Genomic DNA, 20,835 nt, shown 5'->3' with positions numbered 1-20,835 from the left:
GGCGTCGTGGGACTCCCTTTTCTGACTTCGGGTGGACTCCGGTTCACTCCTCTTTTAAGTGCCTGATCCGGTACTTCTGCGGGTGCTGCCTGCTTCTGTGAGGGCTCCCTGACTTGCTCGGCGCCCCCTCTGTCTCCTCATCCAAGTGGCGACATCCTGGTCTCTCCTGGGCCACAGCAGCATCCAAAAACCCTAACCGCGACCCTTGCAGCTAGCAAGGCTTGTTTGCGGTCTTTCTGCGTGGGAACACCTCTGCAAGCTTCTTCACGACGTGGGACAGCCATCCTCCAAAGGGGAAGTTTCTAGTCCTCTTTGTTCTTGCAGAATCCACAGCTTCTACCATCCGGTGGCAGCTTCTTTGCACCCTCAGCTGGCATTTCCTGGGCATCTGCCCACTCTCGACTTTGTCGCAACTCTTGGACTTGGTCCCCTTGTTCCACAGGTACTCTCGTCCGGAAAACCACTTTTGTTACATTGCTGGTGTTGGTCTTCCTTGCAAAATTCCCCTATCACGACTTCTGTGCTCTCTGGGGAATATAGGTGCACTTTACACCTACTTTTCAGGGTCTTGGGGTGGGCTATTTTTTCTAACCCTCACTGTTTTCTTACAGTCCCAGCGACCCTCTACAAGCTCACATAGGTTTGGGGTCTATTCGTGGTTCGCATTCCACTTTTGGAGTATATGGTTTGTGTTGCCCCTATACCTATGTGCTCCTATTGCAATCTATTGTAACTTTACACTACTTGCATTACTTCCTTTTGCTATTACTGCATATTTTTGGTATTGTGTACATATATCTTGTGTATATTTGGCATCCTCATACTGAGGGTACTCACTGAGATACTTTTGGCATATTGTAATAAAAATAAAGTACCTTTATTCTTAGTATATCTGTGTATTGTGTTTTCTTATGATATTGTGCATATGAAACCAGTGGTATAGTAGGAGCTTTGCATGTCTCCTAGTTCAGCCTAAGCTGCTCTGCTATAGCTACCTTCTATCAGCCTAAGCTGCTAGAAACACCTCTTCTACACTAATAAGGGATAACTGGACCTGACACAAGGTGTAAGTACTTTTGGTACCCACTACAAGCCAGGCCAGCCTCCTACATGGGTGCCTCATAGTCATCTGATTTTTGCATGGAAGGGCCCCTCAGCTTTGACTTTGCGTTCAGTTTCGAAGGCACTCAGCACAGGTTTTGGCTCAAACTGAGGTGTTTGGAGACCTTTGGTCAAGTATGAGGCTGCTACTGGTGCGGTGTGACGCCCTTTGTTGAAGGCCTGCTCGGTTCAAGGCCTTCCCCTGCTGCCAGCTGGAACCTGACAGAGGCTTCGACAGGTGGGTGGCTCCTTTTTCCCCTCCCGTGGGCTCAATGCCCAACACCCGTGGGAGCGGTGCTCTGCCTCGACATGGGGGAATTCAGTGGCGCAGGGTTTTGTTCCCCTGGCTTTGCTGGCACTGAAGTTATACTCATGTCCCTCAGAGTTTCCTGTGCTCGGGGACCTGCTGGTTTTTGACACAGTGGATGGCCTGTCTTGGTCTTCTCCGTGATGCACACTTGAGGACAGTCTCTGGGTGTCTGTTGGGCCTTTGAGACCTCAGAGGGACTCATCCTCTCCTTTTCAATATTGATAGGGTTGTGTTTCACAAAAATGTCTGTGGCCATCAAGGAAGACTAATGCTGCACCTTCATATATCCCCAGCCCCTCTCACTTCAATACTTCAAGGTCTTCTTGCAGCAGAAAGCAAGGCAAAACGAACCGTAGGTCTCGTGGATGGACAAAGGTTGCAAACCCCATGGTGGTATGAGCAAGGACACTTTGTGTTGCACCTTGGACAGAACTGGAAGGGAGTGCACTCCATAAATCCCCTGTTTGACAAAGACACAGACGTCAAAGCGGGACAAGTGCGGCTGGTGGAGAAGGTTGAGGGGTTCACAGGCCAGGATAGGCACAGACTGCACAGTAATTGTTCACCTGCTCTTCATGTTCAAAGAGCAGAGCTCGAAGAAGCTTCAAGGGTACGAGTCAGGGCTGGAACTGTTGCTGGATGCGTATGTGTCCGATGGTAGAAAAAATATATATATATCTAGGATGCAGTTGGTGGCCATGAGCACTGTGGGTGAAGGAAGAAGCCACAGCAAATCCATGACTCGAACGCTCTTTGAGGAAAAAGAAGTTGTGGTGTCTGAGCCCAAAACTATGGGCAGGAGCATTAAAAGCATTCTGATCTACAACCAGACACGGTACAGACATACTGTTACTGCGCTGAGACAAGCTTGGAGGAAGACTATACAGGTAAAAGGGGAAACCAGCAGAACTTTATTTTGAGTGGGTTTAGTTTAAGATGCTACGTTCTACATGTTTGAACATGATTTTCGTTTTGGGTCATGAACCCTAAACGGTAAAATTTAACATGCAGAGGCGCGACATCAGCACAGAAACGGTTTGTGATGTTAGATTGGTTTCGAGTGAAGAATAGAGGTTCCCCGTAGAGACCGAGGAGCGTTAGGGAGAGAGTCGAGCCTAGAGTATCCCTCGTTGCAGCATTGTGAGATGGGGGAGGGTTGGCTGTTTTTATGCACCGGGTATTCAACTGTGACATTAACCAGCTGAGAACTGCACCACTGAACCCTGTTTTCTTCTTGCAGGCCCTCAGAAGACTGAGGTCATTCTGGGTCCGGAAGGATGAGGGGCACGCGTTCCGTCGTGCGTCAGCTATTTTTAGTTGCGCTGTCTCAGTGCTGCGACTTGACCCAAAACCTACCTGGGGCTCATCCAGGAGTCTGTTCCCTTCTATAACGAGATGGTGCAGCACTCGAAGAATTTAGCTAGAAAGGACAGTGTGGAGACTGGAGGAGGGGTACTGATGTCCTCTCGCCTCAAGCTTTTTTAAGGAATGGTAACACTTGCTATATTTTTAGCAGTATGAAACTTTTCTGTGGAACAGAGAGGGGGGGATTTATGTAGTCTTCTAAGGAGGGCTTGGTGATGCATAGCTCTCTCTTGGAAGTAAGGTAGAGGGGAGTTCTGAAAAGAGAACAGTGTTTGGTCTTAGACATGAAGGCAAAAGGTTCCTCCGAAGCAAAGAAAGCCCCTGATGCCAGAAGGACTGTGGAGCTGCTGTCTTGGACTCTCAGGGGCGAGCAAGAAAGAGTTATTTATTTCTCCACTTTCTCTGCATGAAACACAATTGATCATTTTTTGAGCACATGTAAATAAATGGAGTGGAGCACAACACAAATTTATGTTGTGTACAGCACTGAAATACTCTGAGGTGAAGCCTGGTTATTTAAGCAAATAAGTATGGTAATTACAAATAAGAAAGCTACTGCCGTAACAACCGAAGCCTGTCCAATGGCTGAAACAGAGCGCACAACGCAGATAAAAACGACATGAAGCTCTCACACTGAATAAGGTTTTTATTTTTAACATGAGGAAAACCTCCTCTTCAAACCTCAGATACCCAGATTGACAATACAGTTAGAAAGGCTAGCGCTTGCCTTTCAGGGGCCCAGAGTTTGGCTAGAAAGACTTTTTCGTAATTTGTATTGACAATTTTAAAGCCTGTACAGCCTTTTTCGCTTTGTGAATAGTAGTGACAGCATGCTGTCCACCCTACTCCCCAGTCACGTCTTATTTTGAGTAATGTCTCAGTGTTAGGTTTTTCCTGTTAAGATTTCTCTATATTACTTTTTGATAATCTAGTTAGACAACCAGCTTTCTGAAACAACTCTGCTTTTAACCCAGTAAAGAAAAGGTGTCCCAAAGCAGGAAGTTCTTTTCATGGTGCCCTTCAATATTAAAAAACAACCTTCGTAGACTGCAAGATTTGACATAAAATTCCCCTGGTCGCTGATCTGCTTCAGTCGCCAGTGGACCTTTCTGCCCCTTCTGGTTTTCTGCCTGGTGTCCGTACCTCCAGTTTTCTCTTCCAGTTTACAAAGCGGTATAAACACATATATGCATGCCGCCACCAACATTCACCTGGAAGCAGTAATTAGAGCCGAGAATGTTCTAGACTGAGAGGGTGCCGTACAGAGGGAGCAGACAGGCATGACCCCCTCTCCCACTCCAGCTGTAGGCCATTAGCAGCAACACCGTGCAACACATTTTAAGATGTGAGAAATTATACAAAAACCTCAAATTGTATCCACATATGCAAGTGACCTTCTCCTTTGAATTTAAAAACAAGGTGTCTTAATCCCCACAATATTCCAAGTAATTGAGGATTACCAGAGAACCTCTGGGACACCCCTCCTACTTCAATTAGATACACATAGCGATATTCACTCTAAAGGATGTACCCATACAATAATTAACTTTGTTTTTTGGGTATGCAGATATGCCATGAGGATAAAGGCATGTTCGCCTTTCAAAAACAGGATCGCAGCACTCGGAAAAGCAATGTTCTTTTGGGTCGCTCCCCTTACCTTCAATCATCAAAAGAGTTGTAACTGAAAAGACCACGTATCCCAAGTGCAGTACGCATTTTAACGTCTTCCTATATCAGTACTGCAATCACTGCTCAAGCCACTAGACAGATAATTAATAGCCCTTTTTATAGGCTAGTAGCCAATAGTTATATTTGGGACTTCAAAACTCCCATGTAATCACAAGCAGGACTTTGAGTGTGAATCTTTGACAATTACTGCACTGAAGAACAGCAGCGACATTCAATCAACTTGCTTCACAAAGACTGGGGGATTGTGTCGGGGAAACTAATGCCTTACCCCAATTGAATACTGACAACTACAGACCAATCGCCAACAGCCCTTTCCAAGTAAACTTGACTGGAAGAGCGGTGTTCACCCAAACCTCTAGCTCTGCTGTACGAGCAACAATTTTGGTTCTGTCCAAGTAGCCGCTTGGAGTCAGCATTATAATCGATATCAGGGAAAATGGGGGTTGAATCAAACTAACAATGGACATAAAAAAGGTTGCTTCACTCAAGGACCCATGCGCAGTCTTCGACACTGTCCATCACCAGACATTCCTATTAGAACTTGAGAAGCATGGCATGCAAGCAAACAGATTAAAATGCATCTTCACCTGCCTCAAAGGCAAACAAAATCTGACAACTACAACACTTTCCAACTCAGCTCCTCGAATGCCACACTGTGGCATCCCACAAGGGTCATCAACTATTCCACTACCCTTAAACCTCTAACCCATGGTCATGTGAGACCAGATTAAATCAATTAACCTCACCTGCTACAACTAGACAGATGACACACAGATTCTGCAAAAGCTGGAACACCACAAAGACATCTAGAGTCAAAGACTGTCTTTGTGCCATCGGCAAGAACATGACCAGCAACCAACTTAAAATGACCTACGGAAAAACAGATATCTTGGCTTGTGAACAATGACATGGCCACCAGCTAACAATACGACACAAACAAATAAGGGTCCGTCATCAACATCAAGAAAAAGCAGAAGTGATAATGGACTCAGACGGATCAAGTGAATTAAATTTTAAGGCGTGTATTCTACACCATGCAGACACTAAAGAGTACCTTTCCTTATTTGGTTTAAGTACGTTATCTGCGTTCACGTCGCCACGCTACATTTATTCATATTTCTCTTGTGCAAACCGTGGGCCTAGGTGAAGGATGCTGTAAACGAAATATAGAGATAGGAGGTGCACATCCCTCTACACAAAACGTCACTGATACTCCAGAAACACACCCTGCAATCATGGTGATTTCAAAAACACAAGCCACCAGAGAACCTCAACTAAACACAGAAATCAGAGAGCGACCATCCAGTACACAAACCCGTGAACCTCCTTACAAGCCAGTCAATACAACACTTCAACCAACACAATTGAGAGAGCAGAATTTTCAACAATTGAAAAAGGAATTATTCCACCTCCAACAATGCAATAGGTCAGCAGCCAAAAACCACCGAACACAGAGAGCTGGAGCACATCCAGGCCACAGCACCTCCAACCACTACATGCACCGAAAGATTGTATAATAAATCCTTGACACTCCAGCAACACAACATGCAATCAGAGAAACTCCAGCCAACAGAGAAACAAGAGCGCACTTGTGCAGTACAGAAACCAGAGCACCTCTAAGTAATCTAAGATGAAAGCAGACCACCCCCATGTAATCCAAGAGACCAGAGCACTGCTACCCCCAAACAAGAGACAATCGGACATCTGCACAAAGCATCAGATGAGTGCAGTGCCAACAAACAAAATACAGGCCAAAGAGGTCAAGGCGTTTACTGTGTTGCAAAATGAGTCATTTGAAAAAAGCATGTCATATTCAGCCTTAGAAGGATAGCCGTGGGGTGCATTCTCTGAACAAGAGGCTCTCCGGTGACCCCCAACCCGTCTTCCCTGTTTTGCATATTGTCCATCTACTCTCATTTGCCATTGTGCTCCACAATGTGCTCACTGACAGTTAATACTGGGTCCTGCCTCGGATAATATATGAGACTGGGTTCCCTCGGTCTTAAGAGCAAGAGGCAGAATTACTGGCAAACTCAGAGGAAAGCACGGAGGATACCGCCTACTTCTATAACTGATAAGCTGTTTCGAACACAGTCGGCTTGCGGTAATGAGAAACTGGATAGCTCTCAGAGTACCTGAAAACTATGTAAACCTGTGCGACGAGTACCACTAACTACATAAATAATGCATTACCACCCTCTATAATTCAGACACAGCAGATGCTACACATCAGAGATGGGAGGTACCTCCAAAAATAGAAATAAACAGAAACCAGCAAAACTGCATCAATATGGATTTAAGAATACATGTACCCAACAGAGCTGCAACACACAGACCTGCCGACCTGTACCCAACCGGTCACAAAGAACAGCAAAAAACCTGCATCCACATTACCAGCATTCAATAGAGCTTGGATCATATGCACGCAACAGAATAACAAATAGAGCAAGAAACACCTACATGCAAGAAAACAATTGAAGAACACACAATTGTAGCAGTCGCGTACGCGTCTCTGCTAGTACAACACAAACACATAACCAGGAGCACCTCCTGCTTTACAGAATGCTGTCCACTGTTCCAGTCCCTTTTGGTTGCATAAAGCAGCAGAGACACTTACCTTTTCCAGGCTCATCTTCTCAGGCATGACAATGATACAGCGATAGCCCTTCACAGCGGCGGCCAGGGCCAGCCCGATTCCTGCAGAGTGAGAACCACGATCAGACAGGTACAACTCACACTCGCGAGATACGCAGGCAAGATCTTTCGGTGTAAAGTTTAACGTCTATTGTAGTACACGGAAGAAAGGGCACCGCTACTGCTGATGCACGAGCCCAAGGCGAATTAAGGTGCACGCTCTCTGCCTGTGGGATGTTCAAAGCAACAGTACCTATGCACTTTTCAAATGTGCCACTTTCCTGCCTGTTATGTTAAAAGATTTATAAAGCGCATAGCTGGCCCAGGAAAGGAGCTTCACAGCACTGGCGTAAAAAACCTACCCTGCTAGACCTACAACCCAGGACACGGGGGTTTAAATGGAATGCAGCCGCTAAGTCTTGAGGGGCTTCCTAAAGAGGAAATCATTCTGGTATTTCTCACAGGAAGAGGAATAGGAAGTGCATTCCATAAAGAAGGAGCCAGGGCACAAAAGGAGCCCCCCGGGTCATATGCAGCAAACACAATTAAAATAACTCCAATGCAGCAATGGCACCAGTCTCCACTGTGCACATTGATGCTGGCGCTCTGTGCCTCTGAAGTAGGTCGACTAACTTGTGGTTCTGGGCTACAAACCTGTGTTTCCAGATGTGGGCTCGATGATGGTGTCGCCAGGCTTCAGGGTGCCATCCCGCTCCGCATCCTCCACCATCCTCAGACTGATCCGGTCCTTCACGCTCCCGCCCGCGTTGAAAAACTCACACTTTGCAACTGAAATCCAACAGTACAAACAAACTTTGTTAGCAGACCCAGTGCAATGACTGAGGAGGCGTTACTTACGTGCAACACGGACTAACAATTTATTCAATTAATCAACATGTGAGGAACAAGAATTTATCTGAGCAGTGTCCTAGGAGAGGAAGACACTCATTCTTACCATACGTCCTTGAGGGACTCAGTACTTGAGCAGTACTGAGCGAACGGATTCAGAGAGCGCAGCGAGGCGCGCAGTAAAATCGAACACTGGTCTTTAGAGCTATGTGGCGCCTCTTTTCAATGTTGGTAGTTTTGTTTATCGTAAACCAGGCCCCAGGTAGCGTCAGAGGACTATAGCTGACTGAGTTAAATACAAACTTACAGAACAGAGCTGGAGGGAGCATCTCTAAGACAAAACTGGAAGTACCTCACTCAGTGGGCCACTGCATGCTGTCCCCATTAAAGAAGGGATGTGTAGGCCACAGCGAAGCCAAAAGCATGGCACACTGGCTCCATGTGCCTCCTGAGCACCCCCGCCCCCACCCTAAGCATGAACCTCATGGGCAGTAAAGAACTCAGCATACTGGCCTAGTATACCCAGTTCCTTACTGCCCATGAAGATCATGCTTGGGGGCTGATGCTGCACTCATGAAGTGGGGGAACCTCAGGATACCCGGCGAGCCATATGACGGGGCTCCCTATGCAAGATGGCACCTTGGTGAAGCGAGCTAAAGCTTCAAAGCCAGGCAAGCTGTGTTAGCCCTCTGTTCTTTGACCCTCGCCACGCAGTCATGGACGAGGAAACGGCACCGCCTCCAAGGAGATGCCTGCAGAGGGAACAGGATGACTGCAGGTACAATTGTACCCGATATGCAGCAGGCCCTGTGGGCATGAAAGAAGAAAGGATATGCAGATTTACTGTGCCCAGCCTGAGCCTAGGACCGTCACACCCTGCACCAGATTCCGAGAGAACAATTTAGGTGAAATAACGCTCCTCTGCCCCGCCCAGGAGGAGACCACTGAGCAGAGCTGCAGAAAAGACTAAGGCGGTCATTATGAACATGGCAGTGTGGTCCGCCATGTGGCAGGCCACACCGCCACATAATGTACCCCATGAGGGCCGCCATCGGCAGCCCTCACTCGCCGCCAGGCTGCTTCCGTCAGGCAGCCTGGCGGCGGTCGGAAACATTATCCGACAGGGCAGCGCTGCTGCCCCTCGGATAAGGTTTCCTCAGCCGCCAGCCTTTCCCTGGCAGGTTTCCCCACCAGGTTTCCCCGCCAGGTTTCCCCGCCAGGGAAAGGCTGGCAGAAGAGGTGCACCGGGGCACCCCTGGGGGCCCCTGCACTGCCCATGCACTTGGCATGGGCAGTGCAGGGGCCCCGTTGCAGTGCCCCATCGCGCAGGTCACTGCCTGATTTTCAGGCAGTGATCGGCGCGACGGGTGCAGCTGCACCCACCGCACAGAGGCATGGCAGCGCCTTCATGTGGAGCCGCCGTCAATGTCCCGGCCAGGCCTTCCTGTGGCTGGCGGCGGAATCAATGTTTCCGGCCGCCGGCCCACAGGAATGTTCTTTATGCAGCTGGCGGTGTTCCGGGGGAGCTGGCGTTCAGTGTGGCAATATCTGTGGCCACTCAAATGGCACCATTTTGAGGTGGCATTTGGTTATAGGGAACATGTTTTCATCACACAACAAGAAGCCGGGAACTGCTCCCCTGTGTGTGAAGAACAGCATAAAGGGAGGTCACCTCTAAACAGGGAAACCTAAAAACACAACCTTTTTTTGAGTTCCACTGTAAGAAAGCCCCATATTGTCAGAAAGAAACAACACAACTTCCAGTGCACTAGAGACTTCTTCCCATTGGAGGTCCAGTCATTCCGAAAGGAGCTACCAGTGCTTGGACATCTCGGGGACCAGGAGGGGCCCTCCAGAGAATTAAACATTAAGGCCTGGTCCTTAGCACTCGTCCAGGCTAAAGGCATCTGTACTGGGCATCCATGCTTGGCCAAGGAGGCTCCACATTTGGCCCCATTTTCAGGATGTGTTCAGAAGACAGAAAAAAGCGTATTGGAGGAAACGGCCACCCTATGTTAGCTTAATTCAGGTGCTGTGCAGAAACATACCTAGTTTGCCCTCAGTTATCAGATGAATGCAGCCCCTGCCTCTCCACACCAAAACATACACAGAGGCTGATAGATATAGCCAAAAGGCCACCTCCTATTTTCAATCTCTCCTTTCACCTGATGCCTCAGTCTGCAATGCCGCGCCCCTCCCGTTTTATAAAGGTTTGATATATCAACATGCTCATGACAAGGGACCTGTGGGCCCCTAGGGGCGTAGAAGCACATGTACTCAATGACAGGTTGAAGAGGTGGCCTCTTAGAAAGCACTTCAATTCAAATAGTGTTTTCCCAATCTAAGCTGCTATGGTGTTGTGTTTCATGAGGAGAAACCCAGTATGTGCAGAGATCTTACACTTCCTGTTTGAAGGTAAAGAACAAACAATCTGGCAAACAGTTTGGCGAGTTGCCATGAAGCACTCGCCAGATGTGACACGGGGTTTGGAAGTCCAATCTTTCTTTTACAGGGACCCACTAGAAGGACCTTCAGTGCCAGTACGATGAGAGAGATGGGAGGAAGGGGGCCACAATCAAGAAGATTACCGACTGAACAAACTGAGAAATTTCACCAGACTGCACTAGGCAAGTGCCCGTCCTATAAACCCACAGGCACGGCTACTTACGCAGTTCACACTTCAGTCCATACGTCTCTCCTATGGAATTGATCCGGACCATGGGGGTGTTTCCAATATTCTCCAGAATGGTGGACATGATTTTGGATGGCTTTGACCTATGGAAGAGAAGCAGACGACATCAGTTGCGGAGCTATTGCTGTGCATGAGCGGGGTAGGGTCACCAGAGAGAAACGTTACTTACACCCCACACCTCACAGAATGGGATATGAAACTCTGAGCCCTAGAAGTAAACAGGCTGACTGGGTGGTTCAGAGGGTGAATATGGGCATCCGGCCACAGCTTTTCAAGAGGTGTTGTGAGGAAGCGGGGAGAACTTAGTCAAGAAGTTCAGAGTGACCTTACCTAGTACTGCATCAACTCGGCTGAGGGGGGGTAAATACGCAGACCCTAGGCTAGAGGTGCCCCAGTGACTGTCAGACCAGTTTATATAAGATTCCAACACTACAGGCCGAAGACTCAAAAGGACCAGAGGGAGTGGCATACAGACTTTTCATAACAGTGAAGTTATTTTTTGCCCAGAAATCCCAGGAAACATCAGGGCTGTGTATGTTTGGAAGGATGGAAAAGAGCCCAGCTGCAGAGGAACAGGGAGCAGATCTCTACCCCAGAGCACCTAAAGGAAGGCAGAGGATAAAGGGGTGCACACTGCACTTTCAGAGGGGTCCACGCGTGTTTTCTCTGCTGCACATCCAGGGTGGAAGTGACGTCCATCACTGGAGGGACCTTTCATGGCTGCAGCTCCTCAGGAAGGTAGAGTACAGGGGGTTTTGCAGCCATTTTATGACACCTCATCTCTGGAGGGGTCGTGTGATTTGTCTGCAGCTGCACCTCCAAGGTGGGGGATCACCTCTGGTTGAGTGGGATCCTAGAAGAGTTCTGCACTGTGCCACTCAGGGGACCAACCGGCCAACCATATTTTCGGAGAGAGCCTTGGGAAGGGAGATTTTTGGCAGTGTGGTCCTGAACGAGCCAAACGGTGGGGGTTGATATCTGTGCCTCCAACGAGTTCCACTGGGATTCCATGCCATTATGGGAGGGAAAAGGAGTTAAGAAGTGCGAAAGTGGAGGTTGACAAGAGTGGGGCTTCCTTCCGATAGGTCAGTGGATGGGTCACACGATACAGACACATTGAATAGCCAATAAGTCTGAATACTAAAAAAAGGCAACCCAGCCTTCAGTCCTTCTGAGACCAGTGAATTAAATGGCAGTACAACTGGAAAGTATAGCACCTAGAAACATCTGAAGTGCTGTATTAAACACTATATAATAAGTACGTTTGATTATCATGGAGTCTAGATGGTCAGCTGCTGTTTCTTTAGGAACTTTCAGAATCCTCCCCTATAGTGTCTGTTTTTTTTATGTGGAGTCTGTGGTAATTGGTAAGGAAGCTCTGCTTCTATAGTGTCCACCCATCACCCCGCCCCAGGAAGAGAACGCAGATACTAACCTGGCAGGAGACAAACGGATGTTTGCGAAATGCAGACCAAGATAGAAAAATATGAAAACATTAAACACCAGAGTTTGAAAAATAAAGAAAAAGCAAAAAGAAACAAAGGATACAATTAAACAGAATTAAAAGCATAAAGCAGAGAAAGGAAATAAGTAAAAAAATAACAGATAAAATAAATTAGTGAAAAGAACACTGCAAAAGCCAAAATCTTCCATTCACAGATCCCAGTACAAAACACTGAAACAAAACAGTTCCCAAAGAGCACAGCATTAAGAGAGCTTTCCATTACAGTAGGTTTAAAATGACTGATGAGAGCAAAACATTGCGGGAGGCCCTCATCTCAACAGAGATTAGAGATTTATAGGACTGGCTAGGAGTCTCTGCTTACAGTACTGACATCAAAGAGGCTCAGAAGTAGTGCGTCAGTGTGGGGGGCAAATTCCCACAACCCAGAAATGTAGACATAAAGGCTGAATTTAAACTAAGGTGGAGCACTTTGTAATGAAAATGGTGAACTCGTGATACTCCTGAGAAATGATCTTCAGGGGGGGTGAAATTCTTATCGCCCAATGCCCATAAGACCAATGCTTGGGGTCAAGGACCACAAGTTTTCAGGCTTATTTTGTCCACGGGTCAAACATACCCAAACGCCCGTTGGACTGCCAGTGTACAAAGTGTGGTTTGGTTGTGGAAAAGTGCACATCCGCCTTTATAAGATGTTGAAAACTGTAGAACAAGTAACTGACCTTTGGTAACTCATTTTCTGGTAGAGATTCATTACCTTAGACTTATCCCCAGGTGTCAGACTGGATCCAGATTTTTTTTGTGAGGATCCCAGCTGGTATAGTTCGGCTCCACGTGGTGTCATCGGCACTGTCCAGGATGGAAGTGATGTTTGCGGTGCCTACATAGGTGCCACCCAGGTGCACTGACGCCAGGTTTTTTTCGCTGCTTTTCATGCCAGAAGCATAGAGCAACAAAGACAACTGACCACTGGTGTGGAAAACTAGGGCTCGGAAAGGGAGGTAGCCCTGTCCCTAGAAATCCACTCGCAGATCGGGGAGGATGGGTAGGTCGGTAAGGAATCTGCAGCTAAATATAGTCTCTTCCAGGCAAGAAGTTACTAAAGGTGAGTAACTTGTTTATCTGACAGAGACTTATAGACGTAGATTCCTCTTAGAATAAATATCCAAGCAAAATACCTTCTGGGGATGTGGGTCTGCGAACCAATTTCAGATGAAGAAGTCCTGCAGGACCGAACAGGCAAATTGTCAACGGACCGGACAGTCCGGGCAGTAGTGTTTTGTGAACGTGTGCAATGATGCCCACATTGCTGCCTGGCAGATGTCCAGACTGGAACTCCGCGTGCTAACGCAGCGGTCACAGCTTTAGCTAGTGGAATGAGCTCGCAAGCTTTAAGAAAGTTGCTTCCTGATCAATGTATAGCAGATCTTTATACAGAGGATGATCCATCTGAAGAGGTCTGCTTCGGCCTGTCCTTTCTTCGCTTTGACATACCCCACGAAGAGATGTGTACCGTCAAGGCAGAACGACTGCTCTTTTTGGGTTCAGTCGCTACTCCCCCTTGGCTGGATATGGCGGAGCATAAAAAGTAGGCAGAGTGATGGACTGGCCTTCGTGAAAGGGATTGACCACTTTTGTAAGAAAGGAAGGTCTTGTGCAAAGCACCAGTTTGTCTTGATAGACAGTGAGGTATGGATGCTTGCTTATAAAGCCTAAAGCTTGCTGACCCTCCGAGTAGATGTTATCACCACGAAGAATGCTGTTTTGATTGTAAGCAGCCTGAGAGGACAATTATGGAGCGGGTCAAAAGGAGCACACATCAGGAATGTCAGAACATGATTGCCACTGTGGCATGATGAAGGGTGAAGGAGGGAACATATGCTGGAGACCTTCCAAGAACCTACATACAACAGGGGATTTGAAGAGGGATGGCTGATCAGGAAACCGCAAAAAGGCAGAGATAGCCCTCCGGAGTGCCCAGAGCAGAGCCTTGCCGGGCACGAGAAAGAATAAAAAGAACAACATGAGAATGAAGGGCAGAAAGGGCATCAGTGTGTTTTCCTGAACACCATGCCACACATTTTTGCCAATGACAGGCGTATACCGTCTTGTTGGAGGGACGCCAGGCTGCCAAGATGACATCACAGTCTTCGGAAGGAAGGCTAAAGACTGACACCACTCCATCTCCACGCAAGTAAGTGAAAGTCGACAGGATTGGGTGGAGGATCCTCCCCGGCTGCTGCAACAGAAGAGCCTCACGAAGGGGCAGCCTGATCGGAGAGTCGAAGGCCATGCTCACCAGCTCGGAATATCAATCTGTGCCCAGTGCAGAGCCACAACGATGACTTAGGCCAAGTCGTTCTTGATCTTCTTGAGAACTCTGGGTGGGAGGGGTATTGGCAGAAAGGCGTACACTCCACTCAAGACGAAAAGCATCACTGAGCAAGAGCTGCCTTGGAAACGCAAGCACGCAAAACTGCTGAGATTGTGTGTCTCGGTGGTGGCGAACAGATATAACTAAGGCTCTCCCCACTACCTAGGAGGCGTCATTCGTTATCCACTAGGCATTTGCGACTGAGTTTGTTCGCTCTGGTGTTCAGAGAGCCCGTCAGATGTTGAACCACCAGGGATACGCCCTGACATTTCTGCCATGTCCAGAGACGCACGGCCTCTTGAAGAAGGGCCCACAACTCCACTCCGCCCTGCTTATTGTAGTACCACACGACAGTGGTGTGGTCCATGACCGCCTTATTCCCTTGATGGAGGGTGGAAAGGCTTTCAATGCCAATCTGATCAACCGGAGCTTCAACAGAATGATGTGGAGTCTGGACTCTGTCAGAGACAAGATGACTGATTTCCACCTCTCCCAGATGGGCTCCCCATTCCAGGAGTGACGCTACTGTCTGATCTGGTTGGGGAAGGAAGAAGGATCTGCCACTGACCCACCTGCAGTTTGTCAGCCACTAGTGCAGATCCTTTGCAGTTCCCTGTGAGATCTGGACCATGTAGGAGAGATTCCCCTGATGCTGCACCCACTGAACTTCAGGTTCCACTGCAGAGCCTGCACACATCATCTGGCATGTGTCACCAACAGGATGCAGGAGGCCCCAAGTCCTAGCAGCCTCCAAGTCAATCTCACCAAAATCCAGGATGGAGGCGGAAACATCGGGATCATAGCCTGAATATCCTGGACTCGCCGTTTGGGAGGATAAGCATGAAACTTCACTGAGTAAAGTACAGCTCCAATGAATGGGAGCACCCGAGAAGCAGTCGGGTGTGACTTCAGCACATTTATAGAGAATCCTAGCAAATGCAGGAGGTCCGCTGTAGTCTGGAGGTGTAGGCCTCTCAGTAGTGGAATACGTCTTCCTGGGCTGGAAGGTTGGAGGGTCTGACAGTTACATTTCAAAGGCCTCACACAATGGACTGCTAAACCCCTACTGGGACCCTGGCAGACAGGACTGAACTGAAAGGGGAACTTACGCACTTCAAAACCACTCTTTGATGTCTCCCCCACTTCAAAGGCATTTTTGGGTATATAAACTAGGTCTCCGACCACACCAAACCAGACACTTCTGGACCTACACCTGCACCCTGTCAAAGGAGTTGCCTGGCTGCCCAAAGGACTCATCTGGACTGCTTTGCTGAGAAGGACTGCTGCCCTGCTGTTGCCCTGCTGCCCTGTTGGCCTCTTACTTTGTTGAGAAGGACTCTGCCTTTCCCAAAACTGCTCTCCAAGGGCTTGGATTGAGCTTGCCTCCGTTTTCTGAAGTCTCTGGGCCAAAAAAGACGTAATCTCTTCAGGAAACTCCTTGTATGTGGAAAACCTATGCACCGCCTGCCGAAATCGGCGCAAATCCTGCATTGCAACTGGAAAATCACCGCACAGCCAACCAGAACGACGCAGCCCGACTTCCTGAGTGGAAATTCAACGCACCTGCCTTGTGACTGAAAATTTGGCGCATCGCCTACAGGATCGATGCAGTGCCCGTGCCTTCTTCTAGAGCGTCAAGGATTTCCCTGCATCGTCGCTGAGTGTCAAAATATCCCCACATCGCAGTGAGGAACCAAGACTGTGCACCAAAAAAAACAACACAAGCCCTTACAGCATGGAAAGAAATGACGCATCGTCTGTGTTGCACCTGAAAATTTGTCGCAACACCCTATTTTTCCATGCATCCCCTCCTCCGCGGTCTCCGTGCGTCATTATTTTTTATGCATATCAGGTACTGTGTGTAACAAAGAGACTTCTGTTTATTTCCAAGGATTAAGACTCTTAACACTTTTAAAAGTGATATTTCAACTTGTGCTTATTGGATCGTTGTCGTTTTGACCTTATTTTATTCAGATAAATATTATCTATTATTTCGAAACCTGTGTGTGTACTTTTGTGGCGTTTTCACTGTGTTACTGTATGATTTATTGCACAAATACTTTACACATTGCCTTCTAGGTTAAGCCGGACTGCTCAGTGCCAAGCTACCAGAGGGTGGGTACAGGATAATCTGGAATGTATTGTGATTTACCCTGATTAGGATTGTGGTCCCTACTTAGATAAGGGCGTACACCTCTGCCAACTAGAGACCTCATTTCTAACAACAGATGAACAAGATCCTGAGTTACAACTTCGTGTTCTTCAGTACTGAGTAGACATGGTGCAGCTGAACACGTGTCTCATTATAGCTGAGCCCCTTCTAGTATTGTGCAACTGTAATGTTACTGCTGAACACTTACAGCTTGGAGTGGTGATGCGGCGACTCTGAGATCGGCATCCCGACCTTCCACGTGCATCTGCTGGGCAGATCGGGTCGGATCCACTTCCGCTCCTTCTCACAGGGGCTACTACTGCCACCATTGACGCTCTCCTCCTCGGCCACGCCGTTCACCAGGGACTTCTCTGAAAAGTGGGGGCAGGCGTCGGCTTCCATTTCAGCTGTCAGGGAGCCCGCTGGCATCCTCGTCTACAAGAGGCAGGAAAGATCAAGATGTGGGTTGTAAGAAAGTAAAGGTTTAGTCAAGGAAAAGCTGAAACATGAAACATTCAAAGAAGCAAGTAAAGCACAATTAACCGAGCCTTACGGATGCCACCAAACACACCGAAACCCAAAGCTGCTAAGCAGTGTGAGTGACCAACAGATTCACACTAATCCACACGGCCATCCACCATTGGCCCACGAGGGCTGGACCATGTCACATTTTCAGGATAACCACGGACTGTCTACATATCAACTAATGTGATCCATTGAAATCAATTATTTAGGTTCACTTCTTAGGAAGGATGAAACCGGTGCTGGACCGAGGTCTGGATAGTTTACTGGTCTTGCACATGAGAGAGCAAGTAAAAAGCACGGTGCAGGCCCAACAGAGAGATGTGTTACTAGTTTCTCAGTGTTTCATTAACTCTGTACTACTCTATAAAAATGGACACAGTCGCCAGCGTAACCGTTCTTAGAGCTCTTGTACACTACACACACGTCACCATTAATGCAGCGAACAAACATGAGAAACTCTGAGTGGAACCTCACCCCTCCTCACACTGAGATTCTGCACAAATTCTACTCACCTAGTGTGTACCTGGACCGAGCTCTGCACCACGTCCGCCACCCCAGTGAGTAGAAATGATCTCATCTTGATCGCGCCACCCACCCACACTGACCACAGAACCAATATTTACCTCCATCATCTTCACGCCTCACTTCTGATCACAGATTTGCTAAACTTTCTCTCTTGTAGCCTAGCAACCACCACACACATCCACTTAACACCTCAACCGAATATTTTTTTTTCGACCAAACCAACCATTCTGTGGATTGTGGAGCCCTTCTGCGCGCATGCAACCTCTCTTTACTGCATTCTTCAAACCCAGGCCACCACCTTTCACCACCGTTTTACAAGCATTCACTCTTTGCACAAAAGCCTCCTCCATTCCACTAAGTCGAAGGTTGAATAAAAATGATAATTGTTGTTAACACTCTTACACCCAGGTCAACTGAATCCACATTATCAATCAATAATGCAACAGAAATTCCCTCCATTGATTGAAATCAATCTCTCTTCCTTCACTCATCAAGTACTGAGAGCAGACAGGTGTTCCATAAACACTAAGAAACACTTTGGTACATGCTCGAGAGAGAGGCCTCAAGTAAGTCAAGCATGCGGGTTGGGTTACCACTATACACCAACTTGTTAACGGCCTGCCTTGTTTCAGTGATCCCTAAATTGACCTCACAGATGCCTTTTTTCATTCACCCTCATCCAGGGAGAAGCAATCTAGTCTCATCTCAGAAGAACATTTCTGGGACATACATGTCCTCCTTCAGCATCCGAAACCTTCTGGCAGCCTCATTTACATGTCATCTTCTGCTGTAAGCTGCCCCTCGCCACGCTTCTCCTCCATTCCTCTCCACTTGGCTTTTGAAGTCACCTCCCTGGTACAACACACCTGCTCCAACAAACACATCCGCTCCTCAAGATCAGCATTTGTGAGCAGTCAACATAGCTAGTAACTGCTAGAAGATTTGTAGACTCTGGGCCTTGCTTGGCACTGAATGTACATTCTTAGAGTAGTGCAACCCAAGAACAGAAGAGGGAACACACCACGTGGCCTCTTAGGTGCCAAGACCTCCCACATAGGCTTGGGGTGGGTCCAGTCTTCCACACTAGTTCCCCAAACACAGGTTCTGAATTTCCCCACAGTGAACACCACCACGTGAACTCTGGATGACCGCACATCTAGTCTCTGCAACTTTTTATCTTCTTTCAGGTCAGAAGGTGTAAGAATATACACTCAACATGAGATGTATCAGGGCACACACAGATTTGCTTTTCCATTTGTAGAACAACCAGGAGCAATCTTACCCCGCTGAAACATGGGTACATTTCTTATCAGTACGGTCATGTTGTCAGTACAGTCAACAAAGATTTTAACAAAAAGTACCAGCTGATGATATGCCAAACATTTTTTTTAAAAGAACCTGCATGAACTGACCATTAGTCCTAGAACTCGCTCAAGGGGTGTTTTTGGTAGAAAGCATGCGAAGTAGCCCATACCCTTCCAATGGAACCTGGTAATGCCAGGTAATGTATGGCACCTTGGCATTCACAGCCTCCTGAGACACTGTGGGTGACTGAGATCAGCCTGTCTTTGGCCTTACTTGCTACAAGTAAATGCCTATTTTGGGACGTTGCACTTCACGTGTCCGGTTTTCTACAGATGAACTTCTGTGTTTGCTAAAGATTCTATCCCAGAAGCACATGGGTATAGATCTTTCAGGTAAATTCTGACAGACCACTGAACACACACAGCACAGAAAGTTTGAGAAAAAGAGGAATGAAATACAGACCAAATGTTAGAACAGGCATTGGCAAAGCCAACCGGTCTTTACTTGGGAAGCATTTAATTTTTAAAAAAATGTATTTGCTTTAGTTTTTTTGGCAAACACATGCAAAAAGCAAAAATTGGCAAAATTGTTACAAAGAAAGCAATGTTCAGGACCACAGACACGCCACCCACGGCACTGAAGGCCAGCCTTCTCAGCACCTTTCCCTAGCTCCTCTCTAGGCTAGGGGAAGGCTTAGCAAGGCAAGGATGGAGAGCAGAGAGACTGTTTTGAGGTGGCAGTGTCAAGGGACGCGCCAAAGTCTGGAGACTACAGAGGATTAACTTTAATTTAAAAACAGAGGGGAAAAAACTGTAACAAAAATATTGTCTCCTTCAAAGAAACTTGGTCACTCTTTACCTCTGACAATAGCCTCTGTCTAGCTTGTGAAGAAAGAAAAATGGGGGGGTAGGCTTGTTGAACTCTGATTTCGAGGTGTGCTGGAAAACACCCTTCAAATGCAGCAAATGGCAAGCTCCCAGGATAAATGGCCCACAGGCACATCTCAGTCAGGAAACAGGGGGCTCCTTCTTTGTTTACGTGAAATGCCGCAATTGTGTTATCTATTGAAAGACAGCAATCCCTTCACCCTGGAAGGATGAGAGAGAGATTCTGCAACACATGGATGGTGCCTTAAGCTTCATGTGGGGAAAAAGCATCCTGAGGAGCCTAGAAGTCCTGACTTTTGAAGCAATCTAAAGCAGCCTCAAGCCACGCTCACAGCAATCCATAGTTGTGGTCAAGGGCATCTTTTTTAATGGTTCTCCCATTTCTTGTTACTGAATTTGCTGGTACGCTTTAGCTCTGGGAGGCTACTAAACCCAGTGTGTGTGCTCTGACCCCTAAAACAGGTCAAGTAATTGGCTAACACTAGTTGACATATAAAGTTGTGCAGAAACCAAGTAAGAGGCATAAGACTCGGTGGTCCCAGGAGGGTACCATGGTAGATTTGCAACATGTACACAAGAGACTTGGCATCAAGGCTGCCTTTGCAACCCCGATCTCCGCTAAGTTGATGCTGTGCACAAATCTTTCAATGTTTAATATTTAAGTTAAGTAAATTCTGTATTGAAGCACACATGTCTTAGATACACAATGTGTAGAAGGCACACATTTCATATATGTAGCTGGTATGTCTCGGCAGTAACCAGCCATTCGCTGCCCAGGTACAGGGAGACTTTCAGTCTGCAAAGGCCAAGAAGTGTAAAAGCAACATCCCTTTCACTGCTCTACAACATACATTCATCAATACAAAATCAACACCTTTAGCGACCAGAAAGTTTTGTTTAAAAAAGTCACAGGAATGGCGTTTTAGAAAAAACTAGACATCTCCATCTGAGCCATGGCAGCCAGG

The 20,835-nt window shown here is 47.3% G+C and overlaps 1 protein-coding gene across 5 annotated transcripts in view; it reads right to left on the bottom strand.

Moving 5' to 3' along the window:
• LOC138248932 (cystathionine beta-synthase-like protein) overlaps positions 1 to 20,835 on the bottom strand; it is a 147,621-nt gene that overhangs the window by 62,771 nt on the left and 64,015 nt on the right. For all 5 annotated transcript variants that reach the window (XR_011194663.1, XR_011194664.1, XM_069202962.1 and 2 more), the window contains exons 2-5: positions 16,837 to 17,063; positions 10,617 to 10,723; positions 7,754 to 7,888; positions 7,083 to 7,162 (exon numbers count right to left, since the gene is read on the bottom strand). Coding sequence is in view for 3 of the 5 variants with exons in the window: in XM_069202959.1 (XP_069059060.1) it covers positions 7,083 to 7,162; positions 7,754 to 7,888; positions 10,617 to 10,723; positions 16,837 to 17,063 (549 nt within the window). In the remaining 2 variants the exon portion in view is untranslated. The remainder of the gene's footprint in view (positions 1 to 7,082; positions 7,163 to 7,753; positions 7,889 to 10,616; positions 10,724 to 16,836; positions 17,064 to 20,835) is intronic.

Source organism: Pleurodeles waltl, chromosome 8, assembly GCF_031143425.1.
Source record: "Pleurodeles waltl isolate 20211129_DDA chromosome 8, aPleWal1.hap1.20221129, whole genome shotgun sequence".
Taxonomy (NCBI): Eukaryota; Metazoa; Chordata; class Amphibia; order Caudata; family Salamandridae; genus Pleurodeles; species Pleurodeles waltl.
The sequence above is the reverse complement of the archived record's forward strand: the minus strand, read 5'-3'. Positions and strand labels throughout refer to the sequence as shown.